Source organism: Tetranychus urticae, chromosome 2 (genome assembly GCF_039701765.1).
Source record: "Tetranychus urticae isolate SD_2017Ah chromosome 2, NJAU_TeUrti_SD_1.0, whole genome shotgun sequence".
NCBI lineage: Eukaryota > Metazoa > Arthropoda > Arachnida > Trombidiformes > Tetranychidae > Tetranychus > Tetranychus urticae.
In genome coordinates, this window is record NC_142959.1 from 11,484,717 (window position 1) to 11,499,333 (window position 14,617).

Here is a 14,617-nt window from a genome sequence, read left to right on the forward strand (position 1 = left end):
TTAAACAATTTGTCCGAGTTGCTTGTGGTTTTCAAATAAACACTGAACAGAAAAAGTTTTGGATGGTTGAGAGGAATGAAAACGGAAACTCAAACATGGAGTGAAACGTGATTTTCATGATGAAATGAGAATGGTGAAAACTAAGAGAAAGAAGGGAAATTGAAGAAGAAACGGAAAGATAATGATGATGATTAAGGAATGGTCAACCTGAAAATATCTCAAATGAAACGTTTATTTGTAAAGTTACAAGTTACTGTTTATCTTGAAGATGTCCACATGAGAATCGAATATTAATTACAACTGAAAATAATATCAAACAACATCAACCATTGTATGCATAATAATAATGAAACTGGCAAAAGTCATAATTTTTGGTTCCTTTTTCCTTCTTCAATTGTTTCCTTCAAATTATTAAATCATTTAATAGCCAAGGTTTGTCAAGTGCAATCAATTGATATGGAAATGACGAGTAAAAGTGGACTGATATTGCATCCAGCGAATTTAGTTGACAAATTAATCGATTAAATTGCTTGAAATTGAACTAGTCATTTGCAGGTTTACCATGAGTTGTGTTTACTTTCAGTCTAAATTGTCTTTATTGTATAATATATCTGTGCGAATCAGTTAAGATGAGTTAATTGTTGGTACAAGAGGTTGGATTGAAGGGAGAAAGGTTTGTTGTTTTGGAACAAGAAAAATGTCTTCAAGATGAAAATGAAGAGGAAGAAGATGCGAAAAGGTTGTAACTAGTAAACAAGAATGTCTTGAAGTTGGCATCTCATCACATATCATGAACAAGAAGAAGATGAAGAAAAGTTGAATGTTATCATTGAAAGTTTACATGTTGCCTGATTGTCCAGAGTCTAGAAGAAGAGAGTCAAAAATCGTTTGGTAAACTTGCTTGTTCCGAGCTCATCAATTGTTCAGAAAAGTGTAATAAGTTGATCAAGTTGAAGCGAGCAAGAAACAAACCGAGTAAATTACACTATAATATTACTTTAACAATTCCCTTGTCTTTTCAGACTTTTTTCTGTTCAAGTGCAGGGTTGACGTTGAAAGGTTGGAAAATGAAAGAAGCTAAAAAAGGTTAAGCTAATTATGCATGTCATTGGACAACAATTGACAGGAAAGTTTTACATATCTAAATGTATCTCCAAGTCGTGAGGCTGTTATTGTTGGAGAGCAGTCGATAACTTTTTTTGTCCCTCAATTTTGATGGATACTTGTAAGATGAAAATGAATGCGATCATCAATCAAATTATTTTTACCAGTGTTGAGTTGCTTTTATTTCTGTTACTATCTTTGGCTACTAGAACTAGCAACTTTTTCTTCCTTGGATGGAGACACAATTTACGAACAAATGAAAACCTTCACACAATCCAATAACGTGAACTGAAAGAGAAAATATCTTGTTATGAATCATGATAATGAGTTGGTTTTTTCTGCCTTCTTTGCCTTCTCCTGCACCTTGACAAACATTTGCTGGCCTCATAATGAAGATCTCATTAATGAGATGCTATTCAATTTGCTCATTGATTCCTTATTGGTAACCAGAAGAAAGAAAACAAAATACCAAACAAAAAAGGATAATAATGGTAAAGATGAAAGTTCATAATTATCTCAATGAATCATTTATTTCAACTTCATATTCATTCTGTCAAAGCTTGATGTATAACTGAGATCTTTTGTGGTTCATTTACAAGTTGATCCATTTTCAATGCAAATTGATGCTAAGAGGAAGCCCTTTTAGGTCGACTTAATCCTTCAACATAACCATTCTCACACGTAACAAATCAGCTTATAAATTGTTAATGAAACACAAATTTTCTGTAATTTCGACGAACTGAGACTAGATATTACTCGGGCGATCCATAGAAAGACTGAAATGTCCATATTTCTCCAAACCCTGTTCAAACGTTCTCAGTGATCTGATTTCTGATTTAGCTCTGACTACTTCTGGAACTGCAGTCACGGCTTTGGTGCAAAATTTTTATTGGAACTCGCTGTTTGGACACAATTTTGCCACAAAATTTAATGATTTGACTTTATTTATTGTATGATGGAATGAAATTAAAGGTGGAAACATTTTCTTTATTCTCAATCTGAACTGAATAGAAAAGAAAAATTTGAAATAAAAAGCTTTATTCCATGTTGTATAACTTTTCACTTTGAACTCTTTCAGACTTTGAACAAAAAAATGTAATCTGAAAAGTGTATTTTTATTGCACTCAAGTGAGTCTTGATTGTCAAATGGTTTTCACCATTTTTAGACAATAATATACGATGAAAAAATGAAACATGAAAAAGAGTCAAATGCCTGAAAAGTGTATTTGACCTGTCAATTTGTCGTTTCCTTGATCTGATTAAATTGACAGTAAATCATTGAGCTAATGTAATACCATTTCTCAAGTTATCCAACCAATAACACTTTTGTGATAAAATTTACTCTAAAAATAGAATAAAATTGAATTCGTTGATTAACCAGACACTAATGAGTAATAAAAAGATTCCCTTCATAAAGAGAGCGACTTCTAATCGTAAAACTTGAATAAGCTCTACTGGGAGGCAAAATTCACTCCCAGAAGAATATCAAAGAAATGAATTTCTTTTTGTAATTCTATGCATTTACTCATTACTAATCAGATAATGAACTGATTGAATAAAGTAATTAATGAACCTTCAAGTTTAAGATTTAAAAATTCTTAGTCAATAAAAGTCAAAGTTGAAGAATTTCAAAAAAAGTTCATCGAAGTCTACAGAGTTGAATATATAAATCAGAATGAAAATGAACACCGAATAGCAGAAAATTAGTGAGAAAATTCATGGATAGTTGGCTGAAACATTGAGAGAATTTAGAATTTCGTTAGAAAATTCGTTGAACTTTTCAGCATTGAGCCAAGAGTTTGAAACTTGAGGTAAAAAAATCAGAATGGAAATTGAAACGAAAAATGAATCTTCTTTTTTTATCTGATTAGTTCTAAATGCTTTTTATATCCATTGAATAAGTTGACATTCACATGAGCTTTCAATTAAAAACCTTTTTTCTATCATCATTTCCATGATTTCCATGACAAACATTTTCCCTCAAGAGATTTCTCAATTTTCTGAATCCCATGAATTTCTTATTAATTTAACTTTCATCTTACTTATCACTTAACTTCATAAGGCCAAAAGTTTTTTTACATAAAACTTTATAAACTATTAATAACTTGGAATGAAAAGTTTTTTTCTTCCGTTTCCCACGAAAAACACTGTTGATCAGTTGTTGGATGAAATTCTCATGATAATTTGTGTGAAAATTCTTTTGATAACTTTATCCATTAACAATAATTCGATAACTTTAGGTACCACTTAATTTCTGTAACATCTAAATGGATATCAATAATGGCAGTGGATCATTATTGATAATTATTTCTCTGTGCATTCCACTGTTCAATCCAATCAAAAACAGCCAATTCTCCTGAGCAATTCATTCCATATTAACACCATTATCAGAATTGATATCCATTCAACTTTTCACACCTCAAAAATTTGTAAATATCAATTATTCCAATCATCACCAAACACAAGTCGTGATCAAAATAACGAGCAAAATCATGTCAACAGAAGTCAAAACGCACGAGTTCAGAAAACTCGAAAACATAAATTTCTTTCACAGATCGAACTCAAACTTACCAAAGAAAAACTTTTCTCGATAAATCTGAGAAACTTGAGAATATCAATTTCTTTTGCAAATCGAACTGAAAGTTACTGAAGAACGATTTTGCTGTTCTTGAATGTTGAATGTATTATATGTTGATGAATCTTGAATGAATCTGGACTTGTCCATGGATATCAAGCATTGTATGTGACGAAAAGTGTAAAATGAAGATTTATCTCTTTTGTCTGGAGTTTACTTTGAGTTGTTATTGTTGGTCAAAATCGTTTTTTTGTATCTTTTTAGAAGACCTTAAGGTCTCACAGGAATATTGGTTATTATAGTGCCAATAGTCAGTTCGTTGGTAATAAGCTTTAAGCTGATTTTCGTCTTAACTTTACGTTTCCATCAAAACCAAAAGTTGATCTGATTCTTCATCTAATGAATCACTTTGTACATTCATTTTTGCCTGTTATTACCATCATTTTTATTATAGTGTCTTATTGTTGTACTTAACAATTGAAGAGCACAAATAAAAGTACAAATAATGATAACAATAATAAAGGATAACAAACAAAGCATAACACTTTGACTTGTTGTTAATCAAAAAAATATCAGCTCAAGCACGTTTAATATTGAATTAACCTTTAGTTGTTGAGTTAAATAACTTGAAGCAAGTTTTCACCTTTTTTCACATTTCTTAATATCATTCCATACAATTTATTATCATTATACAACATTGAGAAAAGTTGAAAAAAAGTAAAATGAAAAGCACAAAAACTCGACTGGTAATGAAAGATAATATTGTTTTACAAGTAATTATCCTTGGGCCATTTCAGGATAACTCGGAATAGTAAAGAAAAGATTTTCCTATCAAATGTCGAGAAATATTTTCCCAAAGTAAATTTGCAAAAACAGTATCGAATGATCAGTTCGAAAATGAAAGTTTCGCCAAAATTGAACGAAACAAAATTCGTCAGTGAAACAAGTTTCAGAATTGTCTCAACTCTTGTGACCTTTTCCAATGAGAATATTATTTTCTCGAAAAAAAAACTTGAAACAATATTCTTTTGCTTTTACAACGAATAATGTACAAAAGGAAAATAAATTACTTTTAATCAGAATCGACAAATTGAAATGAAATTCTCATGATAAATTTGAAATTTGATTCTTTTCATTCCATTCAAAATATTTGAAACAAAAGAGTTGAAAAGGTTTGGAAATTTCGTAAAAATAGAAAAGTAAATTTGATTATTGCGATTATTGAAGTTATCAAAGATAACATGGAAATTGATTTCGTTGTTGTTTCGATTCGTTTGCATTCAGTTTTGAAACATGAATGCAAAGTTTTGCGAAGATTGAAATTCTAATGAAAAGCCATTTTCTTGCAATCAACATTTTCCACCAATTTGTTGGTTTCAATTGTTATCGCACTTTTCACTTGAAAATTGGTCATCAAATTAAATAAATTACGTTAATAGTAAGAAAATTTTGTTGCTTCAACTTTTCGCCTTGTTTTCCTTTACGATTATTGCCATCTTATTATTATTTTATATGGAAACGGAGAAGCAAAAAACAAGTGATTATCTGTTTTGTTTTCTCAGTCTAAACATCATTTCGTTATTACTTTTCTGTTATTTCACTTTTTTTATATATTATTGTTGCTTTCCATTGTACAGGAGATTCTGATAAAAAACTTCCAGTAATGGTATTTATTCATGGTGAATCGTACAATTGGGGATCTGGTAATACTTATGAGGGAACCATTTTAGCTGCCTATGGGAACATTGTTGTGGTAACTCTTAATTATCGTCTTGGATTATTTGGTAAGTAATTTAGTGATCAAACCATTATTTTTTATTAAAACGTTCATCATTAATGTCTTTTTTCTTCCCTTCTATTAAATATCATCTTTTCTCGTTCAACCCATTCACATGATAGTTCAGTTTTAACTTGTTTTTACTTCTGCTCTATAACATTTCAGTCCATTTCTCCGTTCGACTTTGCAAACAGTAGAATCAATGGTTTTTGCACAGAAAACATTGAAAGGACTTCTTAGAACTCTATTAAAGTAACGAAGAGAAAGATTGGTTCGATCCTCTTTGCAATGCGAATGTACATTTCGCAAACCTAAAACATGAAGATAGAAGTCTTTACGCTGTTTGGGCTAATTAGTAGTCAAGTTATGCAAATGTAACAGATTTGTGTCAATTTTTCGCAATTTGTTTCTTAACTGGAGTGTAAATTGATCCTAAAGAAATCGGTTTTTCTCCTAAATCGATCCGAATTCAATAGCTTGAGAACTAAAAGCACGAATAAGCGTAAAAACTGGTTGAAAAGTCCAGTATATTTGAAGCTTTTGAGAAATGTGTTTTACTGTTGTGTTATGAAGAAATGAGGTTCGATTTTTAGTTTGAGCTGACGTTTCATTCGGAAAATTTTGTTGGAAAACGTTTTCCAACAAAATTTTCCAACAAACAACAACAACAACAAACATTTGTTTGTTTTACAACAAACATTTCAAACTTAGAGTACTCTAAGTTTGATTCATTCTTGGATTGCAGTTATAATTGTTTCTAACTTTCTGTTAGCAACTGCATTTTGCAGTTGAATAGTGAATATTGATGATGATATTGATGCAGTAAAACACGAGTATAAGCTCAGGTTATTTGTTACCATTCAATAATAGTCGAGTTTCTGCAATATTCAAGGGAAAAGGAATCAATTGAAACTGCGATTAAGCTGAATGATTATAATAATAATGATTTCTTATTGATCCATCTTAAGGTTTCCTTCCAACCATAATTGATGGTAATACTCGAGGTAATCATGGTCTAATGGACATCATTGCTGCTCTCCATTGGATCCACGATAATATCAAAGAGATTGGTGGAGACGAAAAGAATGTCACTTTGGTTGGACACAGTCGAGGTGCCGCTTTCGTCAATCTATTAATGATATCACCAATGAGCCAAGGTAACGCATTTGTAATACACAAATAAAAAGTCAAGCTTTGAGAAGAAGAAGAAGCGAGAAAATCGAAAAAGTTGTTAAAGAAAAGTTGAAACTCATGATTTTCAATACTAAACAAAAGACCAACCAAGAAAGGAAAGAAAAACTCATAAACATGGTCATTTTCATGAGATTATTTTCCCTTTGTGAGTGAAAAAGATTGCCATGAAAAAGAGAATTGAATTATTCTGAGAAAATTTCATTAATCTTGTTTTCTTTCAACAATTCATAACAAAAATGAAAAGTGTTCAGTGATGAGTAACAATGAAACGCTTTTTTGGTCTTTTGTCATGCCAATGAAAACACTATGAAATTAAAAGTTGGCACAATAATAGCAAGTCGATCATTATTCAAAAGAATCCAACTTCAACAACCTTTCACCTTAATTATCATGTTAACCAATCGAGCTGATCATCGAAAATCAATATCTTTCAGAAAGTCTTTCATTTGCCAAATGTCAGATGAAAGTTCAAAGTGTTCAACAATAAACAGTCGAAACAATTAACTTTGAAATTTACTTTTACACTCAATTCCATAAAATGATAACTGGCAATGAAATTCATGTTTATCGATTGTCTATCATTGTCCTGAAAAGAAAAACGTTTTTTGTTTCACTCCATGTTAGACTTAAATATGTTTACTTTATATTTTGCTTTTCACAATTGAATTTCATGAGAAAGAAAAATCTTTCAGAACTTTCAATTCTTTCATATCGTTTCTCGATCCTTTCAAACTGCAGATAAGTTTCAAGATGATAATCATGAAGAAAAGGTATTAACTGAAAGAGCAAAAAGATTGCAAAATTGCTATTCAATTTCGCCATCAATTTCAAGCTTAAATATACAATTTACTGTAATCGTGAAAAATGAACATTGAAAATGATTCGATTCTACTCATTTCCATGTTCTTTTCAACTTCCATGTTCATGATATACTCTTGATAAAGGCAATGATGAGTCAATTAGAAAACTCGAGTTGAACGATGGAACAGATTAGCTGAATTCGCACCACTTTTTCGTCAAAAGGTTCACTCGAAGAATGTATTTTTGAATGAAACTTTTGGTTTTAATTTTTCATCGTTTTGTTTCCTTTCCTTTAGGTTTGTTTGATAAAGTTATCCTGATGAGTGGCTCAGCGTTGAGTTCATGGGCAATCTCTCATAGAATTGAAGATTATGCAAAATATTTATCGAAAGCTGTTAACTGTCCCAATTATGACAACATTTTAATGGTCGATTGTCTTCGAACCAAATCAATGGTTGAATTGTTAAAGGTTGATCTGGAAGAAGATGATGACTTTTATCTTTCTGGTTTTGGTCCCATCATTGATGGCCTTGTGGTTCCGTCTGATCCTCGGTTGGTCATGGAATCAGTAAATAGTTCATCTTCAATTAACTCAATTTTAGCCAACATCAAGAAAGCCTCTTCATCTTCATTCTCTCATTATTCCCATAACTCTGTTAATACAAATATCCATTCTAATGGTGCCGGTAACAACAATAATAATGGTAATAATAACGATAATAATGTAAATAGCAATATGAAACAAAATGCCTTTGGAGGTAACAAACCTTACCAATTAATGTTTGGTGTTACCAGAGTAGAAGCTCCTATTTTATTTAATAAAGATGAAGAGAAACAAGGAATTGATTTGGATAAAAGAGATTCCATTTTACGAACTCTTGTACGAAATATGGTTAATTATTATCAAGAGGTAATTACAATTAACATTTATATTGAATTAATTACTAACAGTGAAAATGCATATTGAAACATGGAATATTGTTTCTAGTTTTGGTTTTTGGTTTTGGGTTTGATTTGGTTTTTGGGTTTGGTTGTTTGTTTTCGGGTTTTTGGTTTTTGATTTTTGGTTTAACATTAATTTTTGCGTTGAAATTGAATGTTGATTGGTATTATTTTAATTTGGCTTTTCTTGCGTCAATGTTTTCCTTTTTATTGAATATTGTTTTTTGTTGCTTCACTTGCCTTTAGGTTATTTCATTAACTCTTATTAATGAATATACTGATTGGAGTGTTCCTTCTGAGCATCCAATTAATATTTTGGATTCCCTTATTGATATTCTTGGTGACGCTTTGGTTGTTGCCCCGATAACCCGAGCTGCCTCATTGCATTACAAGAAACTTCAATCGCAATTGCAGCGGATCAAAGGAAATGATAAAACAATCAAGATTGAAGCGCCTTCAATTTATTCATATGTTTTTGTCTACCAAGTAAGTATTGTTTCAATGCTGTCTTTGCATTTAAGTTTGAGACTTGAACTCGTTTCTACGAGAGTAATGAAATGATCGCTTGTTTAATCTCTTTATTGTCATAGTCTGAAAGCTATGGTTATTCAGCTCGATTGGGTTGTGTACATGGCGATGAGCTTCCATACCTGTTTGGTGCCCCACTTGCTCAACATTATTTATCCAAATCTTTAGGACACTTTCGCCTCAATTATAGCAAACCCGAGTTGATTCTATCTGAAATGACCATTAATCAATGGGTTAATTTTGTTAAATTTGGGTAAATATTCCAAACATGCATTCCTTTCTAATCAAAAATTGATTCACTAATAACCTTTCTTCGAACTCCAATTCACAAATCAAGTAATCCAAATGGAATCAAAACACAATCAAAAGAGAAACTCGACAATCTAGTTTGGCCTGAATACGATACAATCCAAAGGAAATATTTGATGTTAGGTAAGCATTTAAACCCAATTCACCAACCAATCAACACCAAAAGATCGCTTAAAATGCATTCAAACTTTTCATGCAAAAAGCAAAATAACATCAATTGGAAATGCAAAGTTCACAGTTTATCGAAAGCTGTAATGAAGTCAAATGAATTTGCAGATAAACGAAAAACTTTTGTTCCATTTTTACCTTTACGTGAATGTGAAAGTTTACTTTGATTAGAAGCAAATTTGATTGAAGTTAATGAATTGGTTACAATTATTAATACAGTTATTATTATAGGATCTTTCACTGAATTGGTTGATTCAATGAATTAAAGGGAAAAGGGAAAAGTCATGATATGTGAAAGCTATTAATTCTGTTAAGAGTTTGGATGAAGGATGAGGATAGAGATGAAGATGAGGAAAGAGGGGAAGAAAAGTGAGTCTCGGAAATGTTTAGAATCAAATACTAAATAACAAATTGGTCTAATCAATTGCTGTCCAATGAATTGAGATCACTTAACCAGATTTTTTCTCTTCACTCGCCTCTTCTTCTGGTTCATCTTATTCCTTCCATTTCCACCTCTTTCCCTTCCCTCCTCCTCATCATCATCATCATTTTCTCCTTCGTCTTCCTTCTCTTCCCCATCTTCCTCCTTCCTCTTAATTCTTAACCTTTCACATGTTCCTCAATGTTGTAAGCAACTTTCCTTCGTCTTCCATTCATCTCATTTAGAGGCACTTTTCTTCCATTAAGAAGGCAAAACTTTGATTAAGATGGCTGATCCATGATAAATGGATACTCAACTTATGATTCAAAATGTTTCATTGAACAAACAAAGACACTTTTAGATGCCATTCAATTGGTTAAAAGGACAGTCACCGAATCTGTCTACTTTTTAAGTCACCCAGAATTTCAGTGATAATCAATAAAGCGCATTTGTATCTGACAAACCAGTCAAAACTTCAGCCTAAAGGTCGAGATGCAAAAAATAGAAAATCATCATTTTCCAGATTCCATCCAATAAAGATTAGAGATTCGAAAACAATGAACAATAATAAACTTTATCATTCATATTGCTTGAGTTCGCATGTTCCATTAATCAAGTTTATTCGCTCGAACTTTTGTTTCTATTAATGTCTTCCATTGATCTATTCTTAACCGACTATTTTTACATTTGAATCTGCTTCAAGTCTGGTTTATTTACTTTTCCTACTCATGATTATCAAGTTATAAATACATTGATGTTTGATCGAGGATTTAGGATAAGCAACAATTAAAGTTGAACAAATAACGAATAATCTTTTGGATATAAAATTGAAATAAAAATTTCGAGTCTTCTCTCGCAGAATCGCCGTCAGAAAAGATGTTTTTAGGTTTGTTGGTTTTACCGTTCAAAGTATCCAAATGGCAAACCAGAAAATGTTAAACAAATGTCTTTCCTTTAATTTCATAATTTGTTTAAATATGCAAAACTTTAGATTAACATTTACAATTTTCATGTTGCCAGCATTCAAGTTCATGTTGTGTCCATCAAGCATTCAAAATTGATGAACCAACTAGTCAAGTTTACCCTAAGAATGACAATTTGCTAATTAACGAAACAAATGAGAACATTTAAATTTCTCATTTAACGTGAAAATTTAAAAGCGATCAACTGATGGGAAAAAAAGCATTATTTTAACCACCAAAGGTTCACCTCCATAAACTTTATCCTCCTCTTTTCACTCCCTGTAGTTGTTTATGGACAGCAAATGTTGAAAGGGAAGACAAAGAAGAAGATGAGGAAAAACAAGTTTCGGTTGTATTACACATTTCTTCATGATCATCATCCTGAACATCATCTTTCGCCATCTTCCTTTTCAGAATAAATGATGACTACTTTTCAATCGTTGTTCAATCCCGTTTTGTTTATAACTTATCACTCTTTTTTTTACTTGTTTTTCCTCTTTTTTTGTTTTCTCTTCTTCTTCTTCTTTTTTTTCTGTTCTTCTTTTCAATTCTCAGTTATATTTACATCATGATATCAATTGATTTTACTGTCGATTGTCTCCAAAATTTTCTCTTATTCCTTTTCCTTATCTTCTTCTTGCAACAACATAAATCGTTCTCAGAACATTTCCAATGGTAGAACTAAAAAGGAAATGTAATTGATTGTTTCCTTTGTCCCTTTAACTTATCACTGGACAATTCAACTTTATCTGTACGATAAATATATATACATTTGTTTCATGATATTCTCAATTCTACTTGAAAAATATTTTTCACTCCCAGCAACAATAACATTTGTTCAGTGCTCTTCGGGAGAAAACAGTAAAAAAAGGAAAAAAAGATTCAGCTTATTTCTTCAAGACTAAAGTCACCATTAAAGCCCCTTTCAATGTAATCAATCAACATTTGAATTCTGCAATCAATTCGCTCAACTTTATCATGGTTAAGTGTATTATAACAAAGACTTTCAGCCATTCATGATTCAATGAAACTCACAATTAACCTTAAAATAGCCGAGAAAAGTTTATCCAAAACTTGAAGTTTACCTTAAATATTATTTACCATTTCAATGATTGAAACAAAATCAGTTGACTTATTAAGATTAATATTTGCAGAGTTAGGAATTTGAATATTTTTACTTTTCCTTTTTCCAATTCAAATCTTTTCCCAAATATCAATCATTGAATAAGTGATTGAGTCTAATTTGCTAGTAAAATATTAACATGAAAAACTTTCAAGATAATATTCAGTTGGAATTAGATTATTTATAACAAAATAGTGTTTTGTGCTCAATGATAATGATAATACATTTTGTACATTTGGAGGGAAGAGGAAAAAAAGGCTGAAAAATATGGAAAAGAAAAGAAATGATATTTTTTGTTCTTTCTAATTCCATGCAATTCTGGAAAATACAAGCCATTAATTTCAATTTAAACGAAATTCTGAACACTTTTAACAAGAGAATATCAAAAAATGTAAAAATACTGATTAAAAGTTTACCTAATTTATTATCATCATTAACGAGACTCCAATTGGTGAAGCTTTTGCTAAGAGTTTCCAATCTTTTTTTACACCTAAAAATGAACAAATCTCAAGTTTTTAACCCTTTTCTCTCTTCTTTTATCATTTCCTTCCTTAACTTTTCTCAATTTTTCCTGTTTCCTGTTGCCTAAATGTCATCTTTACCATCATGATGGTTCAATTGCATTTGAAAATGAATTTAAATTTCACACTCATTAACTCGATCGATTTGAATCAATTGGAAATAAACATTTAGGAATGAAACCAAAGATTCGTGATCATTATCATAGCCATAGATTATCATTTTGGCTCAACTTGATTCCTAAATTGGAGCGTCATGCTAAGGATGAAACTGAACATTTAAAGCGTCACTCGCAAGATCAAGAAATGCTAGACAAGAATGGACAAGTTTCCGTCTTTGAACGAATCTCGCTCAAATTTCCATCCTCACTTCAATCGCTTGGAGGCCTTGCTGGGAGTAAGAAAAAGGATTCCCTGTCTTCGTCACCTTCACTGGTTACATCGGATAAAAGTGCCACTTCATCTGAACCCTTTGCTGGTTCCAACAACTTGGATCACCTTAAAGAGTCCAAAAGCTCCAGTTCGAACAATGAAAATGGTGACAACTTATTATCAAATCAGTCGACTGCATTCCAACATATAATTAACAATCGAACCATTTATTCAACCGCTCTTAGTCTAACAATAGCCATTGGGATTGTCTTGTTGACCATTAATGGGCTCATCTTTGGTGCCGTCTATTATTACATTAATAAACATCGAGTTGAAAAGAATGGTCAAAATGGTCGAAACAAATTTTCTCCTGTTCGCTATGTTGATATACAGTCGAGTCTGGAGGGGCCCTCGGCTTTACCTTCAAACTTAACCAGTGATCATCATTATGCAGGCTTTTGCTGTGAAAACCATCACCTTTGCCCGTTCACGGGTGACCCACAGACTCACCACCTAACCCCCTCCTCTTCATCCACAGCATCAGCACATCATCACCACCATTCACACCTTCATCGCACCGAGTCACATTCATCGCCCTTGCGGTCGCCACCTTCAAACGGTTGTCACCTTTCATCACCCACATCAACCCACGAGTCTCATGGGCATCACCTTCATCACTCCGGTTCACAACAAGCAACCTCATCGGGCTCATCTCACGTAACCCTTCAACCCTCAATCACTGTTGCCTCCTTGAATCCATCTTCAATGTCATCCTCGTTAACCTCATCAAACCAGGTTACATCAGCTTCTCAACAACAATTAACATCATCAGCTCATCAAGAATCAACGTCCAATTTAAATGATTCTTGTGAATCAAAATTAACCTGTCAATGTGATTCTTGTTACCATCAACAGTCCATCTGTGATAATGGTCATTGTCTTACAGTTATCCATGAATTTGATGAGCATCTTTGACATCAATTGATCAACAATTGTACAAACAATCAGTTAAACAGTTAAATAGTGCAAATAGAGGGAATAAAGTTCAATTTGATTCTCTCATGTTAATCAAATTCAAATTGTACAGATAGACAATTGAAACAAGATTGAAATAAACATGAAAATGAAAGGCTTTTTGGTTAATCAAAAAGTCCATTTCGTCCAAACGAGTTTTCATAGTTAAATTTGATCAACAAAAATGCAACTGTTTCCTCTTAATCAATTGTCAACACTCATCAAATCAAGTTGTTTAAATTCAACATTTTTCAATCAATAATTAATTTTTCATACATCAACAATGTTCACTTTTTAAACATTGTTTAATCATTTTGTATCTCATGTGCAATAAAATAATACATTAAAAACAATAGCAATTTATCAAGTTTAACCCAAATTATTTTCACAATTTAACATTTAATCGTTTAAACAAATAACAGAATAACAAATTAAATTCAAACGCGTAACAACTCATCATCAATCTAGCTTAAACATCGAGACAAAACAATTAAGTTCATTGATTAGCTTGAACAGTAACATTCAAGATCGCTTCGACTTGCAATTTTTTCTGGTTTTTTGGGTTTAATTTTTTAAATGTTTGCTTCTTCAAAGCATTTTTATACGGTTTTGAACACTTTTGAAATTACTCCATGAAATATTCATAACTTAAGAAGTAAACTCAGTAAATTCAGATTCAAATTACGAAACAAACATAAATAAAAACTAATTCAATTTAATCTGTAAATGTAATCAAAGAGTAAAGAAGGACTTCTTTACTCTTTGAATGTAATTGAAAATTTTTTCAACAATCAAGCGTAATTTATAGC

At 31.6% G+C, this 14,617-nt stretch overlaps 1 protein-coding gene across 1 annotated transcript in view; it reads left to right on the top strand.

Annotated features, from left to right (window-relative positions):
* Positions 1–14,171, top strand: part of LOC107360066 (neuroligin-4, X-linked-like) — a 51,479-nt gene extending 37,308 nt beyond the window's left edge. The window contains exons 2-8 of the mRNA XM_015926688.3: positions 5,317–5,463; positions 6,425–6,613; positions 7,748–8,361; positions 8,640–8,879; positions 8,984–9,174; positions 9,259–9,353; positions 12,598–14,171. Coding sequence (XP_015782174.1) covers positions 5,317–5,463; positions 6,425–6,613; positions 7,748–8,361; positions 8,640–8,879; positions 8,984–9,174; positions 9,259–9,353; positions 12,598–13,769 — 2,648 coding nt within the window. The 3' untranslated portion in view covers positions 13,770–14,171. The remainder of the gene's footprint in view (positions 1–5,316; positions 5,464–6,424; positions 6,614–7,747; positions 8,362–8,639; positions 8,880–8,983; positions 9,175–9,258; positions 9,354–12,597) is intronic.
* The last annotated feature ends 446 nt before the right edge of the window (positions 14,172–14,617 follow it).